The following is a 23,838-nucleotide window of genomic DNA, read 5'->3' as shown; positions in this document are numbered from 1 at the left end:
CTCTCCCTCCTCACCCTCCTCCTCTTCCTCTTCCTCCTCTCCCTCATCTCTCTCCTTCTCCTTCCTCCTCTCCCTTCTTCCTTCCTCCTCTCCCTTCTCTTCCTTCCTCACCTTCCTCCTTTCTCCTCAGCCTTCTTTTTCTCCTCTACCTCCTCACCCTTATCCCCTTCTCACCATCCTCTCCCTCTTCACTCTCCTCTTCTCCTTCCTCTTCCTCCTCTTCCTCCTCCTCCTCATCCTAAAGTATACATTAACCAAAGTAATGTTTAATTTGCAAATCACGGTGCCCTCCTAAATACAGTGACCCCTTAAATACGTGGCATGGATCAGCAGCAAGGCCCTCACCCGCCTCTGCCTCCATCACTGGGAGAAAAAGCGCATTGCACATCACTGGTGAAGGTCACATGGCATCAGTGGGCTCCCCAATACTTCACAGCTCACTTTGACTTCCCTTTGAAGACGATCAATTCTCATCCCAGCGGTTACAAAGCCCCAGGCTCCATGAATCAGAACCTGTTTCCTACTCTTTAAAATGCAGAGCTGGCCATTATAATGACAGGCTGGGATATTAGATGCATTTGAAACCCAGCTGGAGCGTATTTCAGAGCCAGGCAGCTGATGTCGAATTTGCCGACTTCTCATCCGTTCTTTACGGTATCGGTGTAAGGGTGATGGTTCAGGGCATTCGCATGGTGCCAGACTATAAAGGAGTGGATGGAGAAAGCAGATGTTTGACTCGTGCACCCAGAGAGACGAATGTGCTGTGATGTATAGCTGACCGTTTTATGCCACCGAGCAAAGACTGGGAAACGGGGGGAGCTAAGCACGAACTGAAGCATGAAAAGGCACATCCTTCATGCAGACTCCCAGCCGGGACAGGTTAGGCGTGAGGAAGAGAGACGAACATGTATGAGAATGTGGGGAATGTTTCGGCACATGCGTGCAGGTTTTTGCACATACACTTGCAGATGAATGTGAAGGCCGGGGGATGACCTAGCAGAGAAGAGTCACCCCTTCTCCTTGACCCATATTCTTTCTGTATCTGTCTTGTTTGCCCTTTGTATATTTTTCCGTGAGTCTTTCTTTTGAGTCTTTCTTAGGTTAGGGTTTTTGTAGCTATGACAAAATGCCATGACCAAAAGCAAGTTGGGGAAAAAAGGGTTTTTTGTTTTTGTTTTTTGTTTTAGCTTATACTTCTGCACCATGGTCCATCATTGAAGAACTCAAACATGGCAGGGATCTGGAGGCAGGAGCTGATGAAGAGGCCATGGAGAGATGCTGCAATTGGCTTGCTCAACCTGCTTTCTTTTTTTTTTTTAAGATTTATTTATGGGGGCTGGAGAGATGGCTCAGAGGTTAAGAGCATTGCCTGCTCTTCCAAAGGTCCTGAGTTCAATTCCCAGCAACCACATGGTGGCTCACAACCATCTGTAATGGGGTTTGGTGCCCTCTTCTGGCCTGCAGCATACACACAGACAGAATATTGAATACATAATAAATAAAGATTTATTTATTATGTATATGTATACAGTGTTCTGCCTGCATGTATGCCTGCAGGCCAAAAGAGGGCAACATATCTCATTACAGATGGTTGTGAGCCACCAAATGGTTGTGGGAATCGAACTCAGGACCTTTGAAAGAGTAGCCAGTACTCTTACCCCTGAGCCATCCTTCAGCCCGCTTTCTTAAAGCGCTCAAGACCACAACCCAGGTGTGACACCACCCACAATGGACTGTGTCCTCCCCTGTTAATCACCAATTAAGAAAATGCCCTCCACCCAGGTCTTTTTTCCTTTTTTATTACTTAAAAAAATATCAATCCAAATTCCCACTGCCTCCCCTCCTCCCAGTCCACTCCCTCTCCCTCCACAGACCCTCCCCCTAGCCCTCCAACCTGAAGGGAGTGCCATGCACCCCCCCGTGGAAAGTCCAAGGCCCTCCCTACTATGTCTAGGTTGAGCAAGGTTTGCATCCAAAGAGAATAGGATCCCATGAAGCTGGTATATGCAGTAGACACATCCCAGTGTCACTATCAGTGGCCCCTCAGTCTGCCCCAGCTGTCAATCCCCTTTGGGGGAGCTTGGTTGTTCCCATGCTCATTCACTCCCAGTCCAGTTGGAGTTGGTGAGCTCCCATTAACTCAAGCAAACTATCTCAGTGGATGACCCCCTCATGGTCTTGAATTCCTTGCTCATACTCTCACTCCCTCCACTCTTCAACTGGATCTTGGGAGCTCAGTCCAGTGCTCCGATGTGGGTCATTACCTCTGTTCCCCATCTGTTGTTGGATGAAGGTTCTATGGTGACATTTAAGATAATCATCAGTCTGACTACAAGGTAAGGCCAGTTCAGACACCCTCTCCTCTATTGCTTAGGGTCTCAGCTGGCTTCATCCCTGGGGGTTCTTGGGCATTTTTCTAGAGCTAGGTTTCTTGCTAACTCCATATCTCTTTCCTTGCTCTCATATCTGTCCTTCCTCCATCTTGACCATCCCATTCCCTCAAGTTCTCCTCCCCACCTTCTCCCCCCTCACCCTCCAACCCCCCCGCTCCCAAATTTTTGTCTAATTCCAATTTCCAGGTGGGTCTATATATGTTTTTCTTTGGGTTCACCTTATTACTTGATTTCTCTAGGATCCTGAGCTATAGGCTTGTTGTCCTTTGTTTATGACTAGTATCCACTTATGAGTGAGTACATACCATATTCATTTTTGGGGGTCTGGGTTACCTTATCCAGGATGATGTTTTCTAATTCCATCCATTTTCATGCAAAATTCATGATGTCATTATTTTTTACTGCTGAGTAGTACTCTAATATGTAGATGTGCCACACTTTCTTTATCCATTCTTCAGTTGAGGGGTATCTGGGTTTTTTCCATGTCCTAGCTATTGCAAACAATGCTGCTATGAACATAGTTGAACAAATGCTCTTGTAGTATGATTGAGCATCTTTTGGATATATTTCCAAGAGTGGAATTGCTGTTTCCTGAGGTAGGTTGATTCCCAGTTTTCTGAGGAACCACCACACTGATTTCCAAAGTGGTAGCACAAGTTTGCATTCCCACCAGCAATGGATGAGTGTTCCCCTTGCTCCACAACCTCTCCAACATAAGGTCTCATTAGTGGTTTTGATCTTAGCCATTCTGACAGGTGTAAGATGCTATCTCGAGGTTGTTTTGATTTGAATCTCCCTGATAGCTAAGGACAAAGATCATATCCTTAAGTATCTTTTGGCCATTTGAAATTCTTCTGATGAGAATTCTCTGTTTAGTTCAGTATGCCACTTTTTAATTGGGTTATTTAGAATTTTAATATCTAATTTCTTGAGTTCTTTATATATTTTGGAGATCAGTCCTTTGTCTGATGCACGGTTGTCCACCCAGATCTTATGGAGACATTTTGTTAATTGAGTGTCCCTCCTCTCAGATGGCTCCAGCTTGTGTCATAGTTGATGTAAAACTAACTGCACAGTCTTTCTCACCATCTAATCCTGACTCTAGAGGCTAAGGTGGTTTTCCTTGTTTCTAAGCTTTCCTATTGAGGATCGTTTATGGAACTAACAATTGCTGTATGACAGGCAATCCCACCATGTCGCTTCACCCAGTTCTCCATGCTTGTAACAGTTCTGTCTTAGGCTCAGACAGAGCCGGACCTATGCCTATTGCTCTATGTGCCATCAGCTCCATGGCAGCATGTCCAAGATGGCCTCATTTCTGTGGTGGGTAGACTGTGGTTAGCTGTGCTGGGTGGGAGACAGACAGGGTGATGGGGGCTCACCTTGCTGAGCTAGCCGCATCTTTCTACCATGACCTTCCACATATCCCACCATGGCAGCCTCAAGTGGTGTGAGGCTACCTTCCTAAAATGCAATGGAATTGCCCCCCTTACCCTTTACACTACCTCCATCCAGGGCAGCAGGAAGCAAGACCTGAACCCAGGAGATATGGCCCACTGAGGGCCACAATGAAGACAAGACCTAATTCACAGTCTTCATGCATGTTGCTGGGAGATGACCAGAGTCCCATAGGCTGTGGTCACTTCATTACAGGACTTAGGGTCATAGCCTGTGCTGCAACAAGCCAGGTTCACCTACCTACCTATCCTTGATAAGACAATTAAAAGTCTAATCATTTTTAAGCATAAAAGGGATATTTCTTCAGTGTGGTCACACTGAGACAAGGAACAAAGAGATCCAACCACCCCTCCCCACCTAGTCATGATCAGAACATCAGACATGAGATTGGGGCTTAAATAAAAAGCAGTAGATACTCATAACCAAGCAGTCTTCGAGGTGTGGTTCCTGCCCATCAGGGTCCCAGCTTCAGGGTTTTCTAGAAGGACAGCTGTCAGTCTGTCAATCTTTTTCCAGAAAACAAATTCCTCTTCTGGCTGTCCCAAGGGCTTCAACTTATTCTTCTCCCAGAAGGTTCCTAGGGGACTCCAATTTCTGGAGGTCCATCATCTTAATAGTCTGATAACCAAAAGGAGAGGCCCAAGGCAGACCCAGTTGAAACGTCGAACTTCTTGATGCCAAGAGAAGGCAAATGTGAGAGTTGCTTGGTGCACCCTCTTGGCGTTGTAAGTTGGTGCCCACTCTGTGGATGTCATTTTCACAATATGAAATTTCACATGTCCAAACCCTACGACCTACGACCTCTTCGTGGAAGCACGCCTTGCAATGTCTCCATATGTATCTTCAGACAAGCTTGTCAAGGCACAGGTCAGACACACTCTGACACTTCTATTAAGTGGAATAATATACAGTCATCTGAAATGAGATGTCTATATCCACTGGTCTGGAAATTTGTCCAAGAAGCATTGTAAAATAGGAAAAGAAACAAAGTATGGAGGGGTGTGTGTGGCAGGTAACCCTCTGAGAGTGAAGGGTAGACGGATAGTACAGCATGGGTGAACCTCGGGGATCGTATCTCACACCCAAGGAGCAATGCCTTGGGTGTCACTTGTGGTAGATCCCCAGGGCGCTGGACTCAGAGACAGGAAGCAGAGGGTGGGCACCAGAGACTGAGGGAGGAACAGCAGTTATGCAAGTTGGCGGGAGCTGTGGAAATGGACTTGTGGGAGCTACGCACCTCACCACGTGTGCAGGACTTTGGCTGGGCTCAGTGTGTGCACCGCAGAGCTTGCGGGTGGATCCCACAGAAAATTAGGCCAAGTGTATTTCCTTACAATTAAAAATAAAGAGTTACTCTTGTGAGAGAGTGGCAGACTACGTTCCTGGCACCCGCCCGCCCGCCCGGCTAGCTTTATACCCTGAAATAATTACATGGAAACTGTATTCTTTTAAATACTGCTTGGCCCATTAGCTCTAGCCTCTTACTGGCTAGCTGTCACATCTTGCTTTAACTCATTTCTAATAATGTGTGTAGCCCCACAAAGTGTGGCTTACCAGGAAAGATCCTAACCCGTGTCTGTCTGGAGTGGGAGAATCATGGCGACTGCTTGACTCGGCTTCTTTCTCCCAGCATTCTGTCTGTCTACTCCACCTACCTAATTTTCTGTCCTATCAGGGCCAAGGCAGTCTCTTTATTTCACCAATGAAATTAACACAAAACAGAAGACTCTCCCCCATCAAGTTACAGAAGAGGGTCTGGTAAGATGGCTCAGTAGGCAAGGCTGCTTTCCACCGTTCCTGTTGACATGAGTTTGATCCCCAGGACCCACACAGTGGAGAGAGCTGACTCCCACATGTGCTGTGGCATGCACCAACAATACACGGGGCAGGTGGGGGGGGGGAGCACACAAGCACATAGACACACATTCTCACACAAATAAATACATGACTAATGTTAAAAATAAAGCTATACGGAATATATTTATAAGCCAGGAGGATGGCTCAGTGTATAAAACATGATGGCCAGAGTTTGAGGTCCTAGTACGCATATTAAAAGCTGGGAGGTAGGCCCAGGGCATCCCTGGGAGTAAGCTGACTCCGTAAACTAGCTGAATCGAGCCCCTACTTCAGTGAGAGACCCTACCCTACCGTTTTGAGCAATTAAAGGAGACACCGAGGCTCCTGCACACTTAAAACATAGGCACACACAGGCATGCACACACATGCAAAGACAGTAAGAAGGATGGGTTTGCAAATGCAAAGCCGACCTCTGGGAAGCTCCATAAGAAGATTTAAGAAATGTGATGTTGGGAGTAGGAGGGAAGCTTAATTCTCAGCCTCTTGTTTTGTGTGGTGTTTGCAGTTTTGTTTGTTACCGTGTGAGTGTTTGAAATGTCAAAAAATGCTAAATAATTACCATAGCCAAATATATCTGCTAGCACCATACATAGTAAATATATGCTACATGCTTACATGTGATTTATGGTATGTATTTATATAAATACAGCTTTTATAAGTACACAATACATATTAGAAAGCTATATTTAGTAGAATATATTTAGCAATCTGTGACCTACTTTGCAAAGACCAGAATTTTGTTCTGCTACGGTTAAAAGTGACTATTAGCTACAGGGAGAAATGGGATTCGGGCTTGTACTTTTCCACTATTACATAAACAAATCAAACCACCACTCTGCCACGGATACTTAACTACTCCTGAGTGATGTGTGAGGCTTAACCTCCACGTCAACTCCATCTTTCTCCTTTCTCTTTTTCTTTTGTGAAGCCCCAACCTGCACTTTTTCAAAATAAACTGAGGCAAATATTGATTAGGCTGCCAAGCTGCTGGTGGAGGCATGTGTCTCTTAAAAGCCACATGAAGTCATGTCCCTGAGAGAGAAGGAAGTAGCCTGAAGCCCACGCTATGCGTCTTTGCCTTTGTTTGTTCTTCTTGGTTCAAATTAGCTGCAGCTGAACCCAGTTCCTGTCCTTGAGGCCATACCTTTGGGTTCACACTTGCTACATTAAAGGGACCCCCTTTCCCTGCCTGGATATTACTGCTCCCCTGAACCCCTGCTTAGGAGCTGCTGTTCAGCTGAGGTGCAGAAATTAAAAGCAGTGGGAAAGAAGTGGAGCCAAGGACCTGGGGACCCCAAGTTGAAGTCAGTGCTCTTCGTTTCAACCCCAGACTTCGTGCACGCACACTAAGGGAAAAGAATTGTAGCATTCAGTTCCTCATCACTGCAATGCAATACCCAAGATAGGAGTCCAGGGAGAGAGCCGTTATTTTGGCTCATCGTTTCAGAGGCTTTGGTCTATGTTCAGCGGGCTCTGTCACTCTGGGTGTGAGATGAAGATGGCTCTCACGATGGCAGGGCATGTGGTGCAACGTGGCTCACACTCTGGTAGCCAGGACGCAGAAAGAAAACCATAGGAAGTAGCTGTAGACAAGGCGCCTTCTCCAAGGACTCTGACTGACTCTCTCTCTCTCTCTCTCTCTCTCTCTCTCTCTCTCTCTCTCTCTCTCTCTCTCTCTCTGCCTCTCTCTGCCTCTCTCTGTCTTTATTTCACTGTGTCTCCCACCCTGCCCTGCCTATCTGGTGGAGTCAGAGCCCAGGTTCCCACGATGATACCAAAGCATTAAAGATATGGGAGGGTCCTTTCTCTAATCCTAAAGATTATTCTGAGACCAGTTAAGAAAACAAGACAGGAGAGGCAGTGAGGTCAGGTGTGAACCGAAGCCTGTCATTACAGGCTCTGGTGCCTCTGCAGGGCCTGGAGATCCCCCTTTGCCTCGATTTTCCCTTCCTGCATGGTGTTACCCCTTCCCAGCAGCCCCTGAGGCTGGAAAGGCCAGGCAGAAGGGTCCTTGTACAGGACCTGTGCTCAGGAGGCCATTACTGTGGCTAGCTGGTCTGCCGTCAGTAAGTAAGCCTCCATCGCGCACAGACTCTGAGAAACAGCCATCAGATTTGCTGCTGCTCTGTCTCATCGCACATTGCAGATGTACAATTCATCTTTCTTCAGGGAATACACACTGCCTGTTGCAGATGAAGGGAGCCAGAGACCTCCCAGCCCAGCACCTAGAAGACCCACCGCTGCTGTCCCTCCCAGACAGGGAGAGCGCAAAGACCCAGCTGTCATGGTTGTTTTGTCACACTTCAGCATGAGGAGGACCCTGGGACCAAAACCATTTTTCAGCAGGATGATGTTTCCCATCTCCAGTGTGAACACAGTATTATCCAATTCCCCACAGCCTGCCGACTAGGAGTCCCCTAAACAGAGTTTACTCTAAGCCAAAATTACAGCCTTTAAACTGATTTCTCAAAGGATGTGGTTCATTTCAGCCTCTTTTTTCCTCCATTCCAGCTGCTTCCAAGACACCTAAGAAAGGCTTTTTCTAAATTGGAAGTCCCACTGGAGAGCCTCAGCTAAGCAACGGCAGCTTCCCGGCTTCCTATCTCTCCCCATTAGAAGCTGCTCTGGGGACACTAGGCTCTGGGTGAGGTGCCCCAAGGGAGGGGCTGCTGTCCCAGTGAACATTGCTTTTAGGGAGATCCCAATGGTCAGCAAAGCAGAGTGAGGAATATCATTGGATTCCGCACTATTTTTTCATCTGCTGCCTCTTTTATTCCCTTACCTGATTCTCATGCAGGGTCTGGTGGAGGACATTTGTTTAAGGTGTCTGATGCCTAGAAAGCTGGGCACCCCGGTGTCTGAGCACCGGATGTTTATAGCTGAGGGAGTATGCTGTGGCTTCCAGGAGACTAGGGAAGCAGAGACTTCTTCCCAAAGTTACTTGGCCAAATTTCAGTGTACAAGCCGGTTGCTGCCAGGTTAGGAGGTGGGTAGATATGAGCACCGTGCTGGGTGTTAACACACAGCGCTGAAGCCCCTGGTTATTTTCCATGGCTAATGCTTACAAGGCAGAGCAGGGGCTGTTTTGCTGTGGGAGCTTGGGGCAGCTCTTTCCATCGGGCTGTCAATCAACAAACAATGACCAGACAAAACGCAGGGTCAGGCTATCAACCTCAAGACTTACCACCCCCAAAATCCACTTCCTCAGGTGAGGACCTGCCTCCCAAAAGTCTCAAGACCCTCCCCACCCAACAGTATCTCCTGCTCAGAACCAAGTGTCTGGGAGATGGGGGTGGGGACAGTTCAAACCACCATACTTCTCAGCCCTAGTTGAGTTCCTGCTGCTTGGAAAATGTCACTACACTGAATGCCAACAAAGTGAATCCTGGGACAAGAAAGGAGCCCCAGGGCTTGCTAATATGCATTGGTTGGACCGCTCTTCTCTGTGTCTTTAGCCAAGTGACTGGGGAGTGGACAGTAGGAGTCTGGGAGGTCTCGGAGGCGCTCTCCCGCCCACTGCCAGCTACAGTGACTCCGAAGTGTTTCCAACACTCAGCTTCTGAGTGTTTCCAATGGGTGCCTGGCAGGAATGTGCTTCCTAAGGGCTTGACGGATGGATGACTGGAGAGCGCATGGGTAGAGGAAGCCTTCTGTTCCAGAACTAAAAAACTTGCCTTCGTCCCCCTCAGGGCCCTTTCGTCTCAGCAGTTAGTGCTGCCACAGAGACCCGCAACTCATCAATTACAAACATTAACTGTAAATTACACTTTTGCATAGTTAATTCAGAGTCCTCATTATGTACTTAGCAGAGCTTAGCAGGCGTAAAATTCAATAGCAGGCTTTGGAGTGGATCCAGCGTCTGTCCTCTGTGATATTTGGAAAATGCAAAGTTTTAGGAGTGGACCTCAGAGCATGTCTTCTCTGGAAGGGCTCCAACAGACTCTGATTTTTACTTCTTTTTTTTTTTTTTTCTTGGAATGGGTTCAGCCCTTCTGGAAAGGCTGATAGCTTTGAAGCATGCCCCCATCCTCCGTTCTAACAAAATGGAGACTCTCCCCCTCCTGAGTAGAAATGAATATTAACCTGACAACTGGAAGGGAAAGTGTGACTATCAGGAAGCCAGGTTCTTGGAGGCGTCGCTCATCTCTTATTTGTTCAGCAAACATTGACTGCGTACGTCCCATAGGCCAGCATGGCCACGTGTCATTTGAAGGTAATGGAAGAACACCAGGCCACCGCGGCTAGGGAGCATGAACTGGTGAACTGCCCAGTGCAGAGAAATGCATACTGGGCTGTGTGGCCATGTAAATGAAGGGTGAATCCCGAGCATCAGGGGTTCAGTGACATGAGAGAATGGGCTGTGGGGAGCAGGGTGATAAGAGACACTGTGGGAAGTAATTGCCCTCATGGGAGATAATTGTCAACAGCCTGAATTAGAAGAAGCACACCTGTGGCCAAGGTGGGGTATTCCAAGAAAAGGAAGGAGAAAGAGGTTGAGGAAACAGAGAAGCGAGGGGTCCTGTTGTCAGAACTGGGGAGATGAAAGGACTGTGGGTCGCATCCACAGGCACGGAAGGTTGGCTCGAGAAATGCCTATGCCGAGCTTAACTTCAGGTACCAATTTGCTGTCATTGCACTTGGTGTCTCTCTTCAGTCCCGGTGATGGTTAACTTGAGCGGACTCAGAATCACACGCGAGACACATCTCTGGATGCATCCGTGAGGACATTTTCGTAGAGGTTTTACTGACAAGAGAAGACTCACCCTGAGCGTGAATGGCACATTCGAGTCATCTGAGATCCTCATGACTCTGTGTCCAAGCCCCACCCAGTAAAACCAACAACTCTTAATGGACAAGCACAGGTGTCAGAATCTGTGTACAGCTCCTCGGCTGGCTCACTCCAGTCCCCTAGGTTGAGAGCTAATGTGTTAAGTATCTTACCTAAGCTGTCCCTTCAATCCATAGTGAAGCCATAGTTCAGGCAGCCACATGTCTGCTTCTAGAACCTGTGGTTAGAACATCTCCCTATCCTGTCTCAGCGAAAACACCAAGACGGGGAGAGGACAGGAGTGGGGAGGCTGGTGCCCACGGAGAAAGCTTTCTGTGCACAGCTGCAATGTCTAACCTTGACCGTCTGTGACTGTCATGATTCTGAGTGTCCACACCTAACATTGTCATTATCTTTGTGGAGAGTAGACTTTGAGAATCCATTGCTTCTCTCCCAACTTCTCAGGTAGTTAAACTATTGGTGGGGTTGCAGTCTGCAAAAACTCGGGTTCCTTTCTAGGTTTCAGATACCTTATGCAAAGTCATTGTCATCTACATAATATGCAGGGGACGACTCTCTTTCTTTCGTTTGCCTCCCCATGTAACTACCTGCCCCTGCAGGGTTTTAGGCTTTGGAGTACTAGATAGAAGTAAAGGCCACTTGTCTGCTTGGTTCAGTGTGTGTGTGTGTGTGTGTGTGTGTGTGTGTGTGTGTGTGTGTTTGTGTGTGTGTGTTATAGACATATGTGCAGATGGGTGTGCACATGTATGCATATGGAAACCAGAGGACAGTCTCCACTGTCATTCATCAGGATGCTGCCCATTTTATTTTGTTGTTGCTTTTATTTAAACATTTATTTTTTTTTAGTTCTCTCTGTGTGTGGCAGGGTGGTATGGATATGTTAGTATGGGTGTTTAAGGAGGTCAGAGACATCTGAATCCCTGGAACTTGAGTTATAGTTAGTTATAAATTGCCTGGTAGGAGTCTCGAGTATGAAACTCAGGTCCTCTGGGAAAAAAAAAAATATCGCATGCTCCGAACCTCTGAATCATCTCTTCAGTTTCTACAGATTTATTTTATTTTAATTGTGCACATGTTTATATGTGTGTTTATGTGTACTTGCACATGTATGTAAGTGCCCATGACGACCAGGACAGAGATCCTCTGGAACCAGAGTTACAGGCAGTTGTAAGACTCCCTATTCAGTTACCCATGAGGACTCTCCTCTGTCTGTCTCCCAATCACTGGAATGCTGAGCATATGCCACTACAGCTAGCTAGCTGTTCTACATGGGTTCCAGGGATCCAGTGTCCGTACTTGTGTGGCAAGCACTTTACTGACCAAGTCATCCCTCTAGCCCTATTTTTTTTTTTTGTTTTTGTTTTTCGAGACAGGGTTTCTCTGTGGCTTTGGAGCCTGTCCTGGAACTAGCTCTGTAGACCAGGCTGGTCTCGAACTCACAGAGATCTGCCTGCCTCTGCCTCCCGAGTGCTGGGATTAAAGGCGTGCGCCACCATCGCCCGGCCTAGCCCTATTTTTTTAAATATTTATTATATATATATGAGTGTTTTGCCTGCATATGTCTATACACACCATGTATGTACCCGGTGCCCACAGAGACCAAAAGATTAGGTATCAGGTCCCCTGGAGCAGATGGTTGAGAACGGACATGTGGATGCTTGGGACTGAACCCAGGCCTTCTGAAAGATCAGTCAATGCTCTTAACTACTGAGCCATCTCTTCACCCCATGGTTTGCTTATTTCTAGAGTCAAATCCAAGTGTGCTGCCTTCTTCCACAGGACAGATTTCCTAAGCCTCTCCCTCCCTTATGCTACCCTTATGTCTCGGGTTCTGAATTCTGTCTTTTGTATTAACTGTAGGCAACAGCAGGGGAGGCCAGGTCCTTGCTCTGTGCTAGCGTGTTGGATCTCAGCTGATCAGATACCCCCTTCGGTACCCTGAATGGGAGCCACTGGCACAACCGATCAAGACAGCAGTGTGTGTGTGTTTGAATGTGAGGCATAGATTTCTCAAGAGCTGGTTTTCCTAGGATTCTAGCTTTGCACCCCCTTCTTCCCGCTTTTGCCCGTCATGCCTCCATTTCTTTCTCTCCTCCTATCCTGCTCACTGTTCAGTCCCCACTTCTCAAGTCAACTCAGGCTCAAATCCATACTCGTCAGCACCATGGAGAGCTCATTGGAAAGCCGTTTCCGTGGGCAGCCTGGGAAAGAGATGTTTCCGTTTCTGTTCAAGACAGCACTTGAAACAAAATGGGTAAAATACAGCCCGAACCAGACTAGGCTGTTCTCCTGGGAAAGCTTCCCCATTCAGAATTTCATTTTTTCATTTTGGAGTCTATTTGCTTCCACGGGCACTGAGCTGCCCATGATGACTATGATATAGGTACTCAAATCTCTCCCCCCACCCCCAGGCTGGGAAGCTAAAGTCCCTTTGGCGTTTAGCTCATTCGTTGGCTCCGTTTTCTTACAGGCGAGTCCAATGGACAAGAGGCTTGGAAAATTGGGTTTCCAATGGTCTGAAATTTGCTGTGACTACTGGAGGGGATTTATTTACTTTGGAGTAACTACTTTATTTTGAGCCAATTTTGAAATTTTCTTTCAAGAGTTACATCTGTAAATTCACACCATTGATTTTTATCAAGCAGTGGTTCCTGGCACTCTCTGGGATTGCCTGCATGTTTAATTCTCTCTCTCTCTCTCTCTCTCTCTCTCTCTCTCTCTCTCTCTCTCTCTCTCTCCTCTCTCTCCAGTATCACCACACACCCAATTAGGCAGGGGCTCTTGGCCTCCTCAAGGCAGATCTCAGAGAAAGCAGAAAAGCGCTGACCACAGGATGAACTGACTCCTTTTCTTTGTCTCTGTCTTCCAGCAACAAGCAGAGAAGGGGACATCTGAGGGAGTCAGATTCTGAGTAAGGGTATGAACTACAGAGCTGGATGAATAAGGCTCATGCATGGCAGAGTCCATATCACCGCTGGAGTTTGTTAATTGGGGGAAGGGATTATATCACCTTTAAAAAAAAGACAAGATTTCATGTATCTGAGGTTAGCCTTGAAATCAGAGTGTAACCAGGATGACCTTGAACTCCCATTTACCTGCTTCAACTTCCTAAGACCTGGGATTACAGGTGTGCACCAACATGCCTAGTAGATCCAGTGCTGGGGATCGAACCAGGGGTTTTGTGCATGCCAGCAAGCACTCTACCACTAGAGCTACATCCCAAATCCGTGGGTCAGTTTTAAAAGTATGTATTATTGTGATTCCCCACCTGAGCATGTTTTTGGAATTTAATCCTACTAAATAAAAACAAAAACAAGTGTTACCTTGCCATACTATCCTAGAACTCAGGAAATCAAGACAGGAGATTTCTACAAGTTTTAAGGCCAGCCTGGTCTACAGAGTGAGCTCTGGGATAGCCATGGCGATGAAGTGAGCCCTTGTCTCAAAAACAACTCGAAGACCCCACCCCTCCACACACTGATCAGTGCCCAGTATATAAGAATTTCAGTTTAGGTCCATGGCTTGTGGGTGCTGCTCTATCCTAGCCCCCCACTCTCTAACTTGAAAGTGACATCATGCTTCAAGTGCCTGGAGCTGTCTTGGAGAGGTGGTCTTTCCATCCTCTGATTCTGAGCACAATTGTGGGGTTGGAGGTAAAGGGAGAGAAGGAGCCGTCAAATAGCATCATCATATTAAGGCCATTTCCTTTCATTCCCTTCCAGAAGCGGCAATCTATTCAACGAGGTCATGCAGATGAATTTTGAAATCGCCAGTTTCAGCAGCCTCTCCGGGACACAGCCCATCACATGGCAGGTGGAGTACCCCAGGAAGGGGACCACAGACATCGCTGTGTCTGAGATCTTCATCAGCCAGAAGGACCTGGTCGCCATTGTCCCCCTCGCTATGGTAAGTCATGATGTCATGACGGCCCTTGCATCCTACTGATAAACAGTGCCCCTGCATACTTCCTCTTTTCCAGGTCATCGCTGCAGTGACTTTATGTATAAGCAACTCCATCTTCCTCTACCTTGGAAGTGGCAACATTACCTTTTATTAGCTAAGCTTCTCAGATGAGCCACGTCTGCATACCAAAAGTCCTTGTTGCTTACTTCTAATTTAAACCACTTCAGTTCTCTTTTTCATGCTCCTATCTATATACAAAATTTAGGCTACCTTGTGTCCTGGTCAGGGTGAGCTGGGCTGGGCGAGGCTGTGGCAATAAGTGACTGCAAATCTCAGAGACCTGAGTCCACTAGCTATCTTGATTATATGGCATTATGTGAATGGCACGTGTGCTGGCTAGTTTTAACTGCCAACTTGACACAACCAACAATCACCCGAGAATTGGGTCTTAATGAAGAATTGTCTAAGCCATGTTGGCCCATGGACTTGTCTGTGGGAGATTGTCTTGATGTTCAGTTGAGGCAGAAAGACCCATCCTGGATGCGGGTAGCACAGTTTCATGGACTGTGTAAGAGTCCTGGAAAAAGTGGGCTGTACATGGGCAAGCAGGCAGCATGGATGAACATTCTCCTCTCTGCTCTGGACTGTGAATGTGACTCACGACAAGCTGCTTGAGTCCCTGCCTTGACTTCCCCCCATGATGGTTTGTTACCTGGAAGTGTCAGCCATTTAAGTCCTTTCTGCCCCAGGTTGTGTTTTTTTATTATAGCAGTAGAAAGACAGAAGGGGACCCTGTGTCATGCGGCCCCTGAGAGGTATTCCCAACTCCTCCCTGCCCCCTTCCTGAAGGAGGCAATTGCTTCATCCCACTTCCCTTGGACCACAGACTAGGCTCTCAGTAGTCAAAATGTCAGCAGAATACATTAGAATCACAGAACCTAGCGCGTCTTCATCCCACCAGTGACAGGGTTGTATTGCAAATTACATGCTGGGCTCCTGTCACTCTCATTGATGAGCTCTTATCAGCAAGCATCCTATTTAATTAATAAGAGGGGCTGGAGAGATGGCTCAGAGGTTAAGAGAACTGACTGCTGTTCCGGAGGTTCTGAGTTCAATTCCCAGCAACCACATGACGGATCACACCCATCTATAATGAGATCTGGTGCCCAGAACACTGTATACATAATAAATAAATTTTAAAAAAGATATTATGGGAAATGAATTGATCAGGATTCTTCAGTATACATGGGAGACAAACTCAACTTAAAGTGTTTCTCAAACACCTGCGAGTGCACCTTGCTTTAGATCTATCTGGAGTCTTTTAAGACTTCCTAGGAAGGGTCATTAGTGCTGTCTGCAGACCACACCCTGGGTGCTCCGGGCCCATATCATCAGATAACCCCTGAAAGGACCATAATGGTGTTGTCCCAGAAGGAAGAGTGAGACCTTCACAGCCAATCACTCAACAAGCTGCCTGGAGAAGCTCTGGTTTAGAACCATTGGTCTAGAGAGATGACTCCGTAATTAAGCAGGCTTATTCAGCTCTTTCAGAGGCCCCAAGTTCAGTTCCTAGCTCTCATTGCTTGTAACTCCAGATCAAGGCATCTGACGCCCTCTTATGGACTCTGAAGGTACTGTACTTAAATGTGCACATATATGCACACAGAACACATATACATACAATTTAAGAAAATAAAAAATGAATAAATCTTTAGAAGCATTGGCCTGGCATGGCTATGTGCTCCTTTTCAGCCATTCATCAAAGTCAAAGTGGATGCTACACTCTGCTTGCCAGGCCTAAAGCCGCATCACCCTAGGCGAGTATACAGTCAGACGCAGAATAGGCAGGCAAGGTGCATCATGGGAAAATCTGACTCTCACTGTAAGGTGAGAGATACTAGCCAGACACAACAGACATCATCCCATGTGTTGTCTGCCACATTTGCTAATGTGGAGAGAAGGTGGAGAATAATTGCTTGTAATATTGTATTTTGGATGCTGTAGACTAACTCCAGGCCTTGTACACAGTTGACAAGAGTCTCATTAGGAAGATCAGCTGATTTTGAACTCATTGTATAACCCAGATTCACTTCAAAGTCTCAATCTCCCTGCCTCAGACTCCATAGTCTTGATATTATGGGTGTGCACTACCACACATGGTTTGTTCTCGACTTTGAATGTGTACCATAATCTCAAGTAACCCTCCACCTGAAGCCTGACCTTGACTCCATTTTCAAGACTACATTTTAAACTGTTTTGCTTTCATGCTCAAAAAAAAAAAAAACCTTAAATATTTACTATGTGGCCCTTCAGGGGAAAAAAATTGCAGATCTGTGTCCTAGAATTCATGCCAACATCCATTATGAAACATAAGTGCCCAATTCCTACCCTGCCTATTTCAGAAAGATAAGACATTCAAATACTTTGAAAAGCAAAACCATTATAAGGATGTAAGATATTATTACAGACCATTGTCAACACGTACGTACTCCTTGAAATGAGATGTCATTATTGTGGCGATTGTATTTTTACGGTGCTTTTAAGACAAGTAGGAATCACTCCTTGTGTCACACCCCAAATCCTTTTGTCTGCAAGTTAGCCCAGGAGAATCCAGATTGGCTTCATGCCACGGTTGCTGGCAGTGACATATCTATAGGGCCAGCATGCATGCAGCTTCTGTGTGACCCTAGGCTTGGGTGTTTGCCAGTATTGGGCTTGCCTGGAATACAGGACTTGACTTCAGCTGTGGACACAGCATCGAGAACTAGGAACAGTTGTCAGTGGGATGTGGGTGTGCACACCTATAATCCCAGTATTCCACTGAAGCATGAGGATTCCGAGTTCCAGACCAGCCCTTGCTTCGAAAATTATATAAGACTCGGTGCTAATGAAAAGGCTATAGATAAAATGGCTCAGAGACCCTTAAGAAGTAGGTTTGGGCATGGGCATTTTGTTGTTATTCCTGTTTTTGAGACAGGGTTTCTCTGTAGCTTTGGAGCCTATCCTAGAACTCACTCTGTAGACCAGGTTGGCCTTGAACTCACAGAGATCCACCTGTCTCTGCCTACCAAGTGCTGGGATTATAGGCATACACCACTACCACCCAGCCTTTTGGCTAAGATCAAGTGTGGCATGGGCATTTTTAAGTAGCATAATGTTTTGGGGATTCATTTATTTATGAAGAAAGGGGATAAGCATATCTGGAAGTGTTTTTAAGTAAAACAAGATTAAGTAAATTTATAACTAGCCCTCCCCCAAAAAAATAATCTTTATTGACAGTAAGTAGGAACAGAACTGTAGATAGACTCAAAGATGAGAAACTTTATTTTTTTAATAATGGGATTGAACCTATGACCTCATGTATACTCTGCACCCTCCCTACCACTGAGCTACAACCCCATTGTTTTTATTTTGAGGCAGGGTCTCAGGTTGCCCAGATTGGCCTTGGACCCATTCTGTACCTACTCCAGCCTTCAGCTTGAATCCTCCTTCCTCAGAATCCCAAGTAGCTTTCTTCATTTTCTTTAAGTGAAATGGCAATGAGTTTTTGATCCTACTGCACGTACTGGGTTTGTGGGAGCCTAGGCAGTTTGGATGCTCACCTTACTAGACTTGGATGGAGGTGGGTGGTCCTTGGACTTCCCACAGGGCAGGGAACCCTGATTGCTCTTTGGGCTGACGAGGGAGGGGGCTTTGATTGGGGAAGGGGGAGGGAAATGGGAGACGGTGGTGGGGAAGAGACAGAAATCTTTAATAAATAAATAAAATAAAAAAAGAAAAAGAATCCCAAGTATCTGGGAATAAGGGGCTGAGCTAAGATTTTCAAACGGGAAAGAGAAAAAAAGCAAACACTGAAGCAAAGCCCCCTGTGGCCTGTTGGCAGCTGGTTAAGTCTTTGAAAATACCAAGTAGGGGCTGGAGAGATGACTTGGAGGTTAAGAGCACTTGCGGCTCTCGCAGAGGACCCCGGTTCAGTTCAACACTCACAGTGTGTGGCTCACCACTGCCTGTCACTCCAACTGCAGGGGATCCAGCATCCTCTTCTGACCACAAGGGACACCCACACACATCTGAATATACACACATACATAAAAATAAAATAAATGTTCATAAAAGGGAAAGCAAATAAGTAAATTTCCCAGGATACTGTTCATCTTAAAGAAAACAGCCTTCAGAAAGGTCTGACAGGGGTTATTAAAGAGGAATTTGCTTCTCTTGAAAGTTCTTGCTTCAACATTAAATCTTCCCAAACCTTTCTTCATTGCGGAGAGGAAGCTGGGGACAGGAATGCCACTCACAGACTGTACCATCAGGCCTCAGCGTCTGTCTCCCCCAAGCACAGAGCAAGCTGCACACGAGGGTCTGAAAGAGCGCAGACAAGGAACCTGTCCATCCCATGCAGTGCTGCTTGCTCTAAGGAATGGCACTGTTAAACCCCAGCAGCCTGTTCCAATGCAACTTGCTCAGCACCATCTCCAGACAGCTATAGGCTGTCCTTCCAATCAGCATCCTTTCCCTGAGGGACCCTCTCCCTACCTGGAACCCTCCTCATACCCACAACAGGCTTGGGGTAAGAGTCTAGTAAAGTCCAAGAACATGCCAGGTCCATGTGGGTAGCATGAAACTGAGAAATGCATGGACTGTCAAATATATATGGGGGTAATCATTTCTTCTATGCAAAAAAACCCAAGTATTCATCTGAGTTATTTAGGCAGGAACAGAAGTCAGGTATGGGCTCAGTGAGACGCATTTCCTTGTGACGGGAGAAAGGGGGTGATAAAGGACCACAGACTCTCAGTAGAACTCATTGAGCCTCATGGAGCTCCCACACTATATCCATCCCGGAGTGGGCAGGAAACAGGTACCCCTTGCTTTATATAACCTGACATGCTGGTGGGGCTGCCCCCTTGGATAGATCTTTTATAGAAGAGGTGGGACTTTACCAGTGGCTGAATGAGTGTGAGGGGATCTGTTGTCCCAAAGTGTCTCCCTACAAAAAAATTTTAATGGGAGAAAAATACCCCTACTTTGAGCCAAACATGATGGCATATGTCCTTAATCTCAGTACTGTAGGTCCAGGCATGATGGCATATGTCCTTAATCCCAGTTCTGTATGCGCCCATTCCTACAAGGTCAGCTAGGGTTCCCGGATAGGAGATCCTTGAGGCCAAAGGAAAGTCAGAAGAAACAGAAGACAGGATAGAATCTGGAGGTCTGTCTGGTCATGTCGAAACAGCCAAACAGCCCCGAGTTTATTTCAGAACTTGCTTATATACAAAAGCAGAACAAAGCATAGGACAGATGGCCAGTCAGTATCTAACCACAAGACCATTCCTGTCCTTGAGTGAGCAGCCTCCTCTCCAGCATGTGCTTGCTGCCCAGAAGCAGCCTCACTTTCTATCTTGATGTTCCTGAGGTTTGTCGTCAGCAGTATATGCTCTACCAGATAGAGTGTTCTTTTCTCACGGGCTAAATCAGAAGTCTCTCATAGCCCTCAAGGTTATAGGAAAAAGCAGAGCAGGCAAGCTTGAACTCAAATGACTTCTTTAAGTCAGAAATGACTCCAAATGGAGTCACATCTGGGCTCCCACATAGTACTCAGAGTTCAAGTTCAGCCTAGTCTAAAAAGCAAGCTTTAAGCTACTCAGAGCTACATAGTAGGACATTGTCTCAATTTTTTTTAAAATTAGAAACCCTAACTTTTAGGTCTTGTCTAGACAAAAACAGCTCTCCCATTTAGCAGATGCAAGAAATTGTCTTTCCATGACTGAGATATTTTGATTGGATTTTCTGATGTTGGCCAAGTTCCTTGAAGTTTTGATGAGTTTCAAATCATCACCCTTTACTGATAAGGCTTAAGATGAAGTCATTTTCCTTGACCTGAGCATGCCATGGGAACTTGGGGTTGTTCTTGGACTTTCTTTGGTGCAGCATAATCTCTGCAAAAGATCAAACTGAAAATCAACTGTCAATCAGTGGGCTGGTTAAAGGGATCTGAGTTTGGGTACCAGGGGTCCATGGCACAGGTGTAATGGGGCCTGCAGCTTGACCTTTCTGTTGAGAATCACTCCACCTCAATGACCTGTGTGAACCAGGCTGGTTGCACTGCACCCCCAAGGCTGAGGGCCCTGCCCTCACAGAATTCTGATCTCAGGCTCTTTGGCAGGTGGCATTCAGAGGTAACTGGTGGGAGTAGGTCGAATATCCCATCCCCCCAAGAGAGTCCATTGCAATCCAACCCCCTAACTCTTCATTCCCAACACAAGTGTGGACCTGACCTTGTTTGGAGATTGCAGTTTTGAAAATGGAATGATGTGGAGTTGAGGCTCTCCTGGACTAGGAAAGTCCCCGAAGCCAGTGACAGGTGTTTATTATTGAAATATTTACAAAGTTAAGAGCACTGACTGCTCTTCCAGAGGTTCTGAATTCAATTCCAGGCACCCACATGGTGGCTCACAACCATACACATATAATAAATAAGTAAATAAATAAATAAATCTTTTTTAAAATTGTAGTAGAAGAAGAATGTCCCAGTCACCCAGCCTGCCTAGATTTTTCTCTCACAGAATGACTGCAGAGTATTGCATTGCACTTCTGCATTCAGTATCTGGATTTCCCCAGGAGAGGAAGGGATCTCTGTATCATCTAGAACAAAGCTTGGTAAACAGTAGGTACTTAATGAGGAGCTGTTGAATGAGTAAATGGTTAGGTGATGGAATAGGAGGAAGGTAATTTATTTGTTCCTTTTCTGTTGCTGTGATAACCAAAAGTGACTTAAAGGAAAATGAGTTTTCTTGGGCTTATGGTTCCAGAGGGAAAGCCCATAATGTCAGGGAGACATAGCAGTAGGGAGCCAGAGAGGGAGGCTGAGAGATCACATCTCAACCACGAAACGTGAAGATGGGAGAAAGAGCTAGAAATAAGGTGAGACTGTGAACCCTCAAAGCTTATTCTCAGCTACATACAGCCCCCAACACTGCTCTTAGCGGTTCCACCACCTCCCTAAACAGCGCCACCTACTGGGGAGCCAAGTGTTCAAATACATGTCTATGGGGGACATTTCTCATTCAAACCACAGATGGATAGATGGATGATTAGATGGATGGGTAGATATTTGAAGAGATGGAAGGATGGACTCAGATACTGAGTTTATAGTCCCAGAATCCATGTTTTTTTTTAAAAAAAAAGGTGGTTATGGCAATATGCAATGGTAATACCAGCACTGGGGAGGGAGAAACAGAGGATCCTGGGACGTGCTTGCTAGCCAGCTTAGCCTAATTAGGGAGTTCAATGTTCAAGGATACCCTGTCTCAAAAACTAAGATTAACAGCAATAGAAGATAACACCCAAGGTCAATCTCTGACTTACACACACACTCAGAAACACAAGAACAGGCACACACACATACACATGTATGCAGGCTTGCATAGGCATGCACACGCACACACACACACACCCTATGTACAAACCACACACCTACACACACAGACACTCACACACCACACCTATAACAGACAAATACACATATACAGACACACCAAACATACATTAAACAGATACCACACACACACACACACACACACACACACACCCTAATTTCATTAAATGGAAACAGTTTACCTCTCATTCATCTTCATAATACTTTGGGATTTAGCACCAAACCAAGGGCTTTCATTTCTGCTTTCTCTACACCATTGTGAGTGGCTTACGGCTCAGGGTGCCCCTTCTCTTTTTCGCTTTCTGAAGGGGCTTTAGAAAGAAGATTGGGAGAGACACTCTGGCAGAACATTCATATACATAAGGTAAAGCTTTAAAAATGAGAAACAACCCACAGGATTAATCAAGAAGCCTGTGCATAAGCCATATGTAGTTCCCTCCCCAAGTGTTACCACCGTGGTTGCCCAAGCACACCACCCTTGTCCTGACAGACACCAGAGGGCAAAGCATGCGGCCGTCCACAGAAATGAAAGCCATCCATTACTCCAGAGGGGATTTGACAGCATGTGTTGGGATCAGACCTAAAATTCACTTCCAAGGCTGTGGGTTATTACCTCAGACAGGATGTGTGCTGCAAGCTGCTAAGCTAAAGCCCTGTGTCCTGAGGGGGGGGGAGGGGAAGTTCTCAGAGGCACAGAAGCCCTGCTGTCCTGAATCCCAGCACACCAAGCCTTCTTGAAAGTAGAAACTGAAGAGAATGGGTAATGGAATTCTATTTCTGAGAACCTTAGGTGGGTACAGATTTTAATGAGAATTAAGCCTGGTATTTTGCCTTAGAAATTAATACAAGAATGTCTAAATGAAACAAGAGGGTTTTTACCCCCCTCTTTCTGGGTTTCGCCAAGGAGTTTTAAAAAGTCAAAATCAGCACATTCATTTATTTTATGGAAAAGTGTTCCCTTTGCCTTCCAAACACACAGGTAGGATGATTCCTCCTTCCCTTTAAATAGTTCCTTGCCACCATGTCCCACACATGCCTCCAGCTTCATCTGCATTAACCTCAGGCCACCTGCAGCCTCCCTGAGATGCTGCACAGTGATGAAAAATGCCCTGGACCACTTCCGAGGCTGGCTCTGCCTCTCAGGAGACCTTTGAGAAGCCAGGGCACAGCCGGAATCCGGCTCCTTCCTGAAGCTGTTCTCTGATGGCTCTCCCCTGCTGTCTGCCAATGGTGGCAAAGATTTAAGCTGAGGGTGCAAGTTCCAAGGATCTGCCACCATCCCTCAGAGCTCCCTCTGGACCTGCCTTCCTCCATGCCCTCCCAGTCCATTCCCAAGGAAAGCAAGTTCTGCCTCTCCCACCAACCTCATGGGGTCAAAGATCCGAATGAAAATGGTCCCAATAGGCTCACAAGTATTAGTGCTAGTAGGAGGTGTGACCTTGTTGGAGGAAGTGTGTCACCGAGGGTGGACTTTGAGGTCTCAGATGCTCAAGTCAGGCCCAGTGTTACTCACACTTCAAGCTGCCTGTGGATCAAGATGTAGAACTCTCAGCTACCTCTACAGCACCATGTCTGTCTACATGCCACCATGCTTCCCACCATGATGACAGTATACTAAACCTCTAAACTGTAAGCCATCCCCAGTGAAGTGTTTTCCTTAATCAGAGTTGCCATGGTCATGGTGTCTCTTCACAACAATAGAAACCCTACCTAAGACATGGGTTATTCAAAGTTTCTCACCACTTTTGTTTAGAAGATAACTTTGTTGAATTATAATGAAGGAGTAAAAAAAGAGTCTGTAAGTTGATGATTTTGGATGTACTGTTGATGTGGGAATGATTTCTTATTAATAAAGAAACTGCCTAGGCCCATTTCATAGGCCAACCCTTAGGTAGGCGGGGAAAACAGAACAGGATGCTGGGAGAAAGAAGCTGAGTCAGAGAGTCGCCATGGTTCTCCCACGCCAGACAGACGCAGGTTAAGATCATTCCTGGTAAGCC

The 23,838-nt window shown here is 46.3% G+C and overlaps 1 protein-coding gene across 1 annotated transcript in view; it reads left to right on the top strand.

The window, feature by feature from the left end:
- Tmem132c (transmembrane protein 132C) overlaps positions 1–23,838 on the top strand; it is a 308,851-nt gene that overhangs the window by 247,937 nt on the left and 37,076 nt on the right. Inside the window, exon 4 of the mRNA XM_026784600.1 lies at positions 14,220–14,403. Coding sequence (XP_026640401.1) covers positions 14,220–14,403 — 184 coding nt within the window. The remainder of the gene's footprint in view (positions 1–14,219; positions 14,404–23,838) is intronic.

This window comes from Microtus ochrogaster, chromosome 2, assembly GCF_000317375.1.
Source record: "Microtus ochrogaster isolate Prairie Vole_2 chromosome 2, MicOch1.0, whole genome shotgun sequence".
In the NCBI taxonomy this organism is placed as follows: Eukaryota; Metazoa; Chordata; class Mammalia; order Rodentia; family Cricetidae; genus Microtus; species Microtus ochrogaster.
Note: the sequence above shows the minus strand (reverse complement) of the source record. Positions and strands in the feature narration are given on the sequence as shown.